We start from the raw sequence: 11669 nt of genomic DNA, 5'->3' as shown, positions 1-11669 counted from the left end.
CAATTCGTACAAAAAGTGTCAACGAGACCCTATTAATTAGCCACCGCTGTCCGTTATGTTATCTATCTAATTCTAATACCCTTAAACGAGCTATTCTTGTATTTCGCGGATCTCGGAAACGGCTCCAACTCCAACGATTTCGATGAAATTTGGTATTTAGGGGTTTTCGGGGATGGAAAATCGATCTAGCTTGGTCTTATCTCTAGGAAAACGCTTGATACCGAGTTTTAGCCCGAGCGGAGCTCGGTCGCCCAGATATTACATATACGAAAGCCTTTAGGTACTCTACACCACTCTACACGCGCCAGTCCGACTGGTACTTGGCTATTTTTTATGGTGTGCCGTGAAACTTTGATGAACGAAGAGTGTGGCGTTAAAACCAAAAGGTTGAAAACGCCTGCTCTAACTTGTAAGCAATTATTTCACTGGCAGAATCTTACTTCATCAGGGCTACTACGAAACTCGAAACTCGAAGTTCGTGTCGTGCGGTCCCTTTGACACTCGTAGTATTTAATACGAGAGCGAGAGGGACCGCACGACACGAACTTCGAATTTCGTTTTAGCCCTGCAGCTCTGGATTCAAAATCAGTTCAATATGCGCCGAATAAAGACAACTCGGTCCTTTTTTTGAATAATAAGTACAATCAGTAAATAAATTTGGTGACGGTGACATGAGTTTAAACTTTTAAATTCCACTGGGCAATCCGAGTTTACGTTTACTCGTGGACACCCTAAAAAAAGAGATGCAGCATATGAGTGACGTCATAGAAGGAAATATTTTCTAACCTCAAGCTCTGTTCAAGCTTGCATTATCCAGCGTCTATATAATATCATTGGTGTGTATCTTGTATATTCCGTGGCTGTGGCTACTACGAAACTCGAAGTTCGTATCGTACCGCATATCTCGCTCTCGTATTAAATAGTGTAAGTGTCAGAGAGACCACACGACAGGAACTTCGAGTTTCGTAGTAGCCCTACAGATTTGATACCAGTGTTGTCAATTTAGCGACTGTCGCTAGAGTTAACAACTTTTACTTAAAGTCTTAGCGACCAAAAAAAAGTTTTAACTACAAAAATGGTTTAACGAGTTATCTGGCGACTTGTGGAATACAAATTTAAACAATTCTAGAACCAATAATGGATAATTTTTTTGTCAACTCGACAGAATTATACAGTGCCAAGAGATCTATATGGAAAGCGACAAACGCGCTTGCGCACCAAATTCAAACTTTATTTAATTCAACCTCCATTTGTTTATGCCTAGCTATTTAAAAAAAAAATATTCAAATCAAGACATGCAATTCTCTTTATTTCAGTGAATTCGGAAATCTTCTTATTTGTTTTTTTTTTCGTATCCCCAATCTTTTAGCCCGCTTGCTCTTGGTGCAATTAATTTTAGCGAGTTTCTAGCTACTTTTGATTTTAGCACTCGAGTCTAGGAGTTGGCAACACTGTGTGCACAAACGTCACTCACAGACATACGTATCATATTACGCTTTTGTAATCTAACAACAATAAAAAATCTGTACCTAGTCCCAGTCCCACAGCCCAGATGGTGGCTGCAGACAACAGTGACGGCAGTGAACTACAGTGACTTTATCGTGCAGTGATCGTATAAAAATTGTGCTAATACAAAGGACGCTCATTATGTAAATACTTTCTCCGCCAGAACAATATCGTTGCGACATCGAAAATGAATTTCATATCTACGGGAGCCTACACTCTAGTGGACAACAGTAGCGATGAAAACTGCATGCTAGTGAACCAGACGCACAGTTCGTTCATAACAAATGCTTATAACGGTATACCTCAGACTCTGATATTGAATGTGATAGCATGGGTTTTCTTGATCGCACTATTTACCGTGCTGAGGAGGACGGCGTGGAATTACGGGCGCATGGCGCTGGTGCAGCGGTCAAAGAGTCGATGGACCAACTTGTTCTACCGCCGCGGGGACGGCGACGCGTTAGTGGAGCGACGCCATAGTGTGGATGAGGCGCTCAGCATCGACCAAGGCTTCTTAGCATGGCTGCCCGCCGTGTTTAAGGTCACACGGGAACAAGTGCTGGCCAAGTGCGGACCCGACGCTGTGCACTACTTGTCCTTCCAGCGGCACGCCATCACACTCATGTTTATAGTCACACTCATCTCCATCGGAGTTATCCTGCCCATCAACTTCCAGGGCACAAACCTCAATGTCGACATTGGCACCTTCAGTCGAACAACACTATCCAATTTGAATGGTAAGTCAGCATGGCTTTGGGTGCATACAATCATATGCATTCTGTTTCTGCCTTTGTCTATTTTAATAATGAGGAGGTGCACGGGTCGTAAGCCTGCTACGCCTAACATGACGGGGACAATCATGATATCCAATATATCAAGAGCTGATAGAAATGATGCCACCATCCGAGCCTATTTTGCTCACAACTTCCCACACATAGCGATTGTTGACCTGCGGCTCGCTTATAACATCAATCATCTCAATGAAGTTCAAGAAAAGAGAGAAATGGTAAGTGAAGCCCTTAGCTATAGCGATACATACTTTAAAAAGACTGGAAAACGGATTACAGTAAAGCCTGCTTTGTGTGGACCGGAGTTGGATGCCTTGGAGTTTTACACTAACGAAGAAAAGAGATTAAAGGATGAAGCCAAGAGGTGCCGAGCTATTGTATTTAATGATCCTCTGGGGATTGCCTTTTTGACTTTACCTTCCTACCAGCTAGCCGAACATGTGATGAATCACTTTACTCTCCATCGAGGATGGGTGCTGTCTCACGCCACCAACCCAACTGATATCATCTGGGAGAACCTGAGTGTGCAGCCTGGCATCTGGTACCTAAAAGCTTTTGTGGTTAATGTCTTCCTATTCATTGTGCTGTTTTTCCTAACCACCCCAGCTATTATTGTGAATCTGTTCAACAATTTCAAGATTGAGTCTACAAACAAAATCGGCAGCGTGATATTCGAGTTTCTTCCGACGCTTCTGCTGTGGACGATGGCGGCGGTGATGCCCGCCATCGTCGCCTTTTCCGATAAGTTTTTATCGCACTGGACGAAATCGCAGCAGAACTATTCGATCATGACGAAGACCGTGTCGTATCTTCTCCTCATGACACTGATCCTGCCATCTCTCGGGTTCGCCAGCGCGGAGGCGCTGATGCTTTGGACCCTGGTGTATCACAAGAACGACACGATGCGTTGGGACTGCGTGTTCCTCCCGGACAAAGGCGCTTTCTTCGTCAACTACGTCATTACCTCAGGATTCATCGGTACCGCGATGGAACTAGTTCGTTTCCCGGAACTCTTCCTCTACGTGTGGTATTTGCTGCAGTCGAAATCGAAAGCGGAAAAGAGTTACGTAAAGAAAGCCATTCTTTACGAGTTTCCGTTCGGCGTGCATTACGCGTGGAGCCTCGCGATTTTCTCAATCACGATGGTGTACAGTTTGGCCTGCCCGCTGATCTCGCCCTTTGGTCTCGTGTATTTCATGTTCAAGCACATCGGAGATAAGCATAATCTGTATTTCGCGTATGGGCCGAGTGATATGAGTGGAGTCGGGGGAGGCAGGATACACTCAACGGCAGTGCGGCTGATCCGCGTATCGGTGGTGCTTTTGTTGATCAACATGGCGGCGTGGGCGGCGCTGCGGGCCGGGCTGACGGACGCGCGGACTATCATATTAATAATGGCGGCGATAGTTGCATTCGGTACGTTCCTTCTCCTGAGTCCGTTCCCGAGCTGCACGCCGCCGGCGCCCCTGCAAGAGGAGTCGAGCATCCGCTTCCAGGAGTACGTGGCGCCGGTCCTCGCGAAACCCCTCGATGCTACCCCCATTACGACTCCCACGACTCCCAATTACGGGGCCTCGTCTCCGGTCATCAACCATGCCTACAGCCCAGGACCCATAAACATATAAATTGTAGCGAATTCTGCACTTTATCGACACAAATATAATTATTTGTGATACTGCATATCTCCCGCCCGATAAACCCAACAATGGTTGATAACGTTTTGTTCTCGGCGCGACTAATGGACGTAGATGGTTATTAATGTAAATAATGCAATATTTTTATAAATAACAACACTAATCTAATGGTATGTACTTTACATCCTTTTCCGCAGTTTAGTAAAGTAAGTACATTTCGCTGCTATAGTGATAAACGGAAAAAAAAGAAATGTAAAATTGCCGAAACTCGTGGCGCGCCCTCAGAGGCTTGCATCTACATAAATTTATATAGTTTTTCTTTGTGATCACTCTTTGATCAATGTTCGATCCAGCTGTCAGCTTGAAAAAAAGAGATTACATTTATGCTTTATGTTGTAAATAATAATAGATCTTTTCTTTATACATTATATTTATTGATATTATTTATAAAGTGTTTTATGTTATAATCACAAGACAAATAGAAGATAAATTCGGCCGGGTTACAAAGACATTGTTATTGTACTCTCAAATTCTCAATGCTTTAGAATACTAACAAGAGACACGCAAGAGGCAATCTTTAGGTATCTAATAATCAAGTGGTATCAACATCAACAAACATCCATCTAAAATACGTCCGAGTGTATCACGTAAACGTAATGAAATGATGAATACTGCCGGCATCCGCTTTGAACCATTCAACCAATTGTCACACAACTGAACACTTCTAGCTTGTTACGTATATGCCTTTCTACGTTATTAATTAGTCTTTATGCAATCAAAATTAATTTCCAGAAAATATGTATGATGCGATATTTGGTAGTCTACGTGTAGTAAGTAACTCGTTTGTTCGAATTGCCCATTAGGTACGCGACGTTCTAATTAGTAAGCAAACATGATCATAGATGATAATTCATACCGCTTCGTTCACTACAGACCGAGTGACGTTTTGTCTCCCAATCTTTTTTAATATATAAAAATGAATCCCTATTTTCCTTGGTCATGGCATCACGCGTGAACGGCTGGACCGATTTCGCTAATTCTTTATTTGTTGTGTTTGCTATTGTCAGGAGAAGGTATAAAAGATATAGAAAATTTAAAAAAAAAAACTACCGGGGCGAAGCCGCGGGCACCAGCTAGTTACCAATTAAAACCTCTTTTTAATTAGGGCACAGTATAAAAAAGGAGCAGTATTCCGTCTCGCAAGCGTCCTTGATATAATTACCTATACTACTCGCTACTCGGTAGGTACACAAACGCGCGATAGGGCTGCCTACTCTACTAACTGTCACTCTTCAGTTATGTATTTGATTTGATAATGTCACATGAAATTTAAAGTAGGGAAAGGATTAGGAGAGATTTAAAGATGGACTAAGTAGTGTTTAACAAAAATGCATTTTACCTTATTTTAATAAACCAATAACGTACTATGATTTAAACAGTTTTATTTGGCTTCATCACTACGTATATTTGTTGCGTACAAATTAGCTACGGAGAAGTATTGGTGCCTCTTCTGGGATGTGCGAAAAGGTTTATTGTTGAATTTAAGAGTATAAAAAATTCGCATTCTGTCTGATAAATAACTTCAGTAGAATCGTTTTTATTATATTATATTAGATGAAATAAAACATCCGTACACCGAACAATACTGTTTATATCGTTGTGACATATTAAGGTACGTAATAAATGCGCGAGAGTCCGTAAGTAACCGCGGAGCACTCGCGACTTATGGTTGCCGAGGTATGCTGAGAATTCGTGGCGCGTAGCGTAGGTAAGGTATAACTCGCGTTCCGGCCGTTTGTATTAAAACAGTGTACTGCTCCTTTTTTGTACTGTGTTTAGGGCTGCGTTTCCACCAGAGCTATTGGTTCATGAAAAACACATTCCGTAAACTCTGGTTTCTATAGTCCCAGCGTCCATCAATAGTAAAACCGGCCAAGAGCGTGTCGGACACGCCCAAAATAGGGTTCCGTAGCCATTACGAAAAAAATAAGTTATATTTTTCTAAGGATTTCGTATTTTATACGGAATCTTCCAAGTTTAGGTATATTTTATACCTTAGGCTGCTATTTACTCATAAACTACTAATAATTCTCAAACAAACTTAGCCGTTATAGTTTTCCTTGTAAGTTTGATGTACTTACTATCATCCTGATTATTTTCAAATGTTTCCACCCACCGCTTTAGATTTTAGAGGAGGGGGGGGACGCTCGATCTTAACGAAAATTAGCACTTTAAAGTTGAATATTTCGCCAACGTATCACTGATCGTTTTAAAAGACCTATCCAACGATACCCCACACTATAGGGTTGGATGAGAAAAAAAAACACCCCCACTTTACGTCTATGGGAGGTACCACAAAACATTTTTTTTTTAATTTCTAATTGTACTATTTTGTCGGCATAGTTTACCTATAATTATATTCGTGCAAAATTACAGCTTTCTAGCATTGATAGTCTCTGAGCAAAGCCGCGGACGGACAGACAGACAGACATGGCGAAACTATAAGGGTTCCGTTTTTGCCTTGCGTTTTTTAAATATTAAATTATAACCTTTTGTTATTAGAGTTGGATTAATTTTTGAGTAACATGTTTCACGATTTCGTCTTCGAATTGTAACGAATATTCGTGGCATCTCGATATTTTGTAGTCATGGCAAGTGATGCTGATGCTTCAGTGTCTAGCGAGCAGCAATTGTAGCTAACAATCGGTATTCGTGTATTATCAGATTATGGGGCATTTACAAGTTAATCATTCATCGTAATCAATTCCTTAGCACGATAAATGACTTGATATTAATGAAACGTGAATACGCAACGTGACTCATTGCTGTGTGTCCCAAAGGGTGCTGATATACTGCACCGACGTACATACTTCTTTAGATTGACTCAAGGTCCATACGAGAAAAATAAATAACTCATGGACATCTGATCGGTACGGCACACTATGAATGAATAGGCCCTAGATTACGTTTCCACCCGGAAAACGTAAGAAATTTGGCGCAACTTTTCACTGCAAGTAAATGATATTTGTGTATATGGATTTTATGAAGGTACCGATGTGTGTATAGACGTAGCATTTACAAAGTTCTTACTCTTACTTAATGCATGGTGCATGATTACACTGTATTGGTATTGATCAGGCTACGTAGGCGTTGATCCCGCGGTGATGTCATTCGAGAGTAATTCGAGAAACCTTAGAACCTGTAGACCGGATGGCTGTCGTCAAATGATGCTAATTGCCTTAAATATTAGTGCTTTATTTTTACATTTTTGATGTTCTTTTGGAAGATTCCTCGTGACCCTTAAGCTCATCTTTGTCATCTTGGCGAGACATCGAAACAAAACCTTAAAATTAAGCACAAAGCAAAGAAAACAAATCCATGTACGTACAAATAGACTCGAAATATTTCCAGGGATTGATAGCCCCGCCAACAAGCAACGTGAATCATTTTTCCAACCTGATGAGTAAATGTAACGCATACATACCTACGTACCTGTTATGTGCGAGCGCCCGTGCCGTGTTGTAAACAGACGCTTGAAGTGCCGAATATTAAGCCTCTAATAGCAAATATATACGAGCAGTCCTGATCAATATAGCTATTAGTCATCTACAAAGTCTCGAAAACAGTAGGTAAAGAATTGAATAAACAACGTAACTTAACTTTTAATGCGGCTGCAGTGATGACATCATTATTACGTTTATATCACTCCTGCCTAACTACTAGTTAGTCAATATGTGTTTAGCATTACGCACTTACATAAAACTGTATTTTTAATTCAATCAGCCTGAGCCAGGATTGATTTGTACCTGATTATACATTGATTTGATTCCATGTTATTTTTATATAAATTGGTTTTAAGTAGACTTATTATTGGAACGATTTAGGTAGTACCACAGTATCGTTACTACACTAGAATGTTATTGTCGCTCGGGACTCGTCGGTTTTCTTAGTTTAATGAAGATTCAAATGAGAAAGAAAAAGAAAACCGATATTCCGTTTCAAGATTTAAGGTTTAACTAGTTTAATTGTAATTAATTTGATATTTAATCACTATTGTTCTAAATCCAATCATTCCATTGATTCTGAAAAAAAAAGACAAAAGATAGACTAAATATTTGTAAGATTATTCAAATGCAAGAAATAAATTCGTCCTCTTGGAGCTTCAGAAAACGTTAAGCCCTGTAAAACTGTAGTTTACACTTACAGAGTAGTTATCGTTCACAACGTTCATTGTTAATTGAAGATTTGATAATAATCAGCCGATTCGGTTTGCATTACCGTAAGTGCAAACAATACTCCAAATATGTGAGTTGCATAAACCGAAAGAGCTAAACTAGATGGTAACTGGATGCCCAAAATATGAATGCAAGTGCATCGTACCAGTTGTCGAGTGGGTCAGACAGATGCTAAGATAATTAGCTTTGTTAACTGTGACTTCTTATTTGTTTAGACTCAAGTTACGTAAGGTAACAGTGAGCTCGCTTTGCTCGGTTAGCCGGCCACAGAATTGCCCCATTTGTACCTGAATTAAGATTGTCTGCCACGGCCAGACACAGAACCACGGAGCGTCTCGACCAAGGCAAGGCAACCTTCAAATATGATTGCTTGCTTTCACTCGCTCAGGTTGTTTCGTGCTAATTCAGTTGTCGCGAGTACTTTGCGCGTTGTTAAATAAGACGAAGTTGTACTCGCAAGTAAATCGTCAATGTACCTATGGATACCAAGTAGTCTGATTATGGCGTAACGTTCCTTTGCTTCAGAATATTTGTGATAATACTTGCCGTTGTTATTTTATTATTGATTGTGCAGATGGCTACACTGTAAGTGTAGTATCATCGCCTTATATTCCTTAATCAAATGAAACATGGGTTTAATTTATTTCTACTCTAAATGTAGAGCCATTGGTAGAGTCGTTAGGTGTAAGTACTCAAACACAGAACATGGAATAAGAAACAAAAATTGTCTTTCGTGTTCACAAAAAGTTAACGAGAAGTTATTAATACCAATTACGTAAATCGTTTTCTTTTAATTGGAAAAGTGGTCTATTTGGGCGCCGCACGTGCGTATTAAAAGTAAAAAAATGGCCGTTAGCATTTGTGTCCACAGGTAAGACAAGAAAAAAAATCTTGGTGTGACCAGTTAGAAAAATAATTGTTTTATGATACATTTTAAAAGTTTTGACAAAATAATTTTTTTTTCTATTTCTTGTTATTTTGTACTGAACATAAATTTATATCGGCTCATAATAGTCTTTTAATCGCATTCACTAATTATAATTGTGTAATAATTTATATTTTAACGTCGAATTAAGTAGGTAAAATTATTATAACAACATAGTGTTACGAATGATTGGAAGCTGCAAATTGGGTCAATTAGAATTTAATCCTATAATTAAATTTTAATGGGCCGTGCAACTACATCCAATTTATAAAATACATGTTTGTGATACTAGGTCGATTTTTCGTTTGGTTTGTACAGTCAGCATCAAAAGTAGTTATAAACTTTGTACCTTGTCGCTTTACAAGAGTAGAGCTGTTTGTAGATCATGCTCAAAGGAGTGCCATGCGAGAGGCGTATGTTAACCAGTGGACTGGCAGAAGCTGATGATGATAACGATACTCCATATTTTTGAAGACCCTGATGTCATAGAAGGAACACCGCTGGCGAGAGTTGATTCCACAATTAAAAAAAAAGTAGGTAGTTAATTGACTGCTATTAATGCCATTCAATTGTTTATGCAACAGAGTAAAAAGTGAACCTTTCAGTATATTACTTAAAAAATAGATTTTAGCATTTTTAAAATAACAGTTTTTTTTTGGTGTGGGCACAAGCCCACAAACAATAAACAAACAAACAACAATTAACAATTATTGTTTTTATTTCAACAACGAAATGTGTTTTGGCTAAAAAATCGCATTATATTAGTATTTAGATTATGTAACTTTACCCCAGGCTCATATAAGTAATGTAGGCATACGATTATTACGTTTAATCACGATAATGCAATAACTTAACTTTAACTTAGCACTAGTATAGCTAATTTTTTTTGCACTGGTTGTTTTACATTATGTATTAGTATTATGTGTACAAGCAGCTTTTGAATAAATTTGTTTTTATCTAATTTTATTGTTTCATTCAAACCTTTACGTGCCTTTACCTATCGCGCTATTATAAATTTAGTTTGCGTTTGTAATCAGAGAGTAAATAATGAATGAACGGACATGCTATTGTTTTGCTTTTTCAAGAACAGGCAGGACAAGGTTAAGCGATGTTGAGAAAGAATTAAAAAATAACCCAATTTTTTAATAGTGCTGCTTTCCTATTGTGCAAGTAAGTAACTAATTATCTACGAGGTAAGTATCTAAATGTAACATACTACTAAAAGTGCATGCACAGTGATGCTATATCCACAGTGTAAGAAAGTGTTCTTAGACTTTGCTATATCGCTATAAATCGAGGTAGATCAATACCGTCCCTCTCACTCTCGTATCCATACTAATATTATAAATGCGATAAAGAAAATTTTTAACCAAAAAGTAAAACCGACTCCAAAAAAATAAAAAAATAACAAAAAATGGAACCGACTACAAAACCCTTGAAAATATTTTTCTAGGTAAGTAGGTACGTACTAGCTCGAAGTCGTGACTCAGCACGACCCAGCAGGAGGGATTGAAACCCATAGTATGTAGGTGAGGTTGACGACTATTGTGAATTGTCCCACTCCTGCTGGCTCGTGCTGAGTCACCGACTTCGAGCTAGTACGTACCTACTTACCTAGAAAAATATTTTCAAGGGTTTTGTAGTCGGTTCCATTTTTTGTTTATTTTTTTGGAGTCGGCTTTACTTTTTTGTTAAAAATTTTCTTTATTTCTCACTTTTTAGTACAACGATTCCATTCACACGACTTAGTTACGTTGTTTTATAACAGAGTTCCGTTACCTACCTTCTGGCTTCAGCATCAGATCAGTTCGAAAGAATCATTAACTTAAAGCTTCTTCTTAGTCGCTTATCTAGGTAAGTATATTAATCATGATAATTTAAATTTAACCCGTGAAATACTTGTTATTGATAGTAGTGGTTCCGTTGGTCAAATCTGGTCTTCATCATCAGTTCCACTTCACCAAATTATGATTTGCAAGAGCAAATGCACGAGTTACTGCTAAATATATAAAAATATATAAAGCAAACTAAGCCGTTATAGTTTTCCTTGAAAGTTTGATTACTACTAACTACCATTCTGAATTTTTTCAAATTTTTCCACCCACCCGTTTAGATTTTAGAGGGGGGGGGGTCTTTATGTATAATGGCTACTACTCGATACTAGATGGCGCTCTGGTCGCTCGCTACATCACGGGGTGTGAACGTACATACAGTGCGACAAAGTTCCAAATGAGCGGGGTATCTAGGACAAGAGGGCGCCACGGTCAAAGCAATATATATTTTTATGTGCTAGCTCCATTTTTGCCACGTTCATTAAGATTTTGTCGCATTGTGGGTTTGGTAGGATCTCACGCCAAAAAGTAGAAAACGGATGAAAATGGGATTTAGGTTAAAAATGTAGCAGCTACGTAGAGTAGCGAATCAAGAGAGTAGTATTCTTGAACGTCGGGTGTGGTTAGTGTGAGGGGGGAGGCTCCAATAGAGATCTCTTCAGGCAGATGTTATTATGCCTGGGGACCGAAGTCGGAAGTTTGTATATTATATATGCGTCCGAGTTGAGAAACTTCGATAGCGCGATGTA

The 11669-nt window shown here is 39.1% G+C and overlaps 1 protein-coding gene across 1 annotated transcript; it reads left to right on the top strand.

Annotated features, from left to right (window-relative positions):
- The first annotated feature begins 1451 nt into the window (after positions 1 to 1451).
- Positions 1452 to 10049, top strand: Tmem63 (transmembrane protein 63). Its single transcript, XM_074102390.1, has one exon. It carries the CDS (start codon positions 1694 to 1696, stop codon positions 3917 to 3919), a length of 2226 nt encoding a protein of 741 aa, XP_073958491.1. The 5' UTR covers positions 1452 to 1693; the 3' UTR covers positions 3920 to 10049.
- The last annotated feature ends 1620 nt before the right edge of the window (positions 10050 to 11669 follow it).

Source organism: Choristoneura fumiferana, chromosome 18 (assembly GCF_025370935.1).
Source record: "Choristoneura fumiferana chromosome 18, NRCan_CFum_1, whole genome shotgun sequence".
In the NCBI taxonomy this organism is placed as follows: domain Eukaryota; kingdom Metazoa; phylum Arthropoda; class Insecta; order Lepidoptera; family Tortricidae; genus Choristoneura; species Choristoneura fumiferana.
Note: the sequence above shows the minus strand (reverse complement) of the source record. Positions and strands in the feature narration are given on the sequence as shown.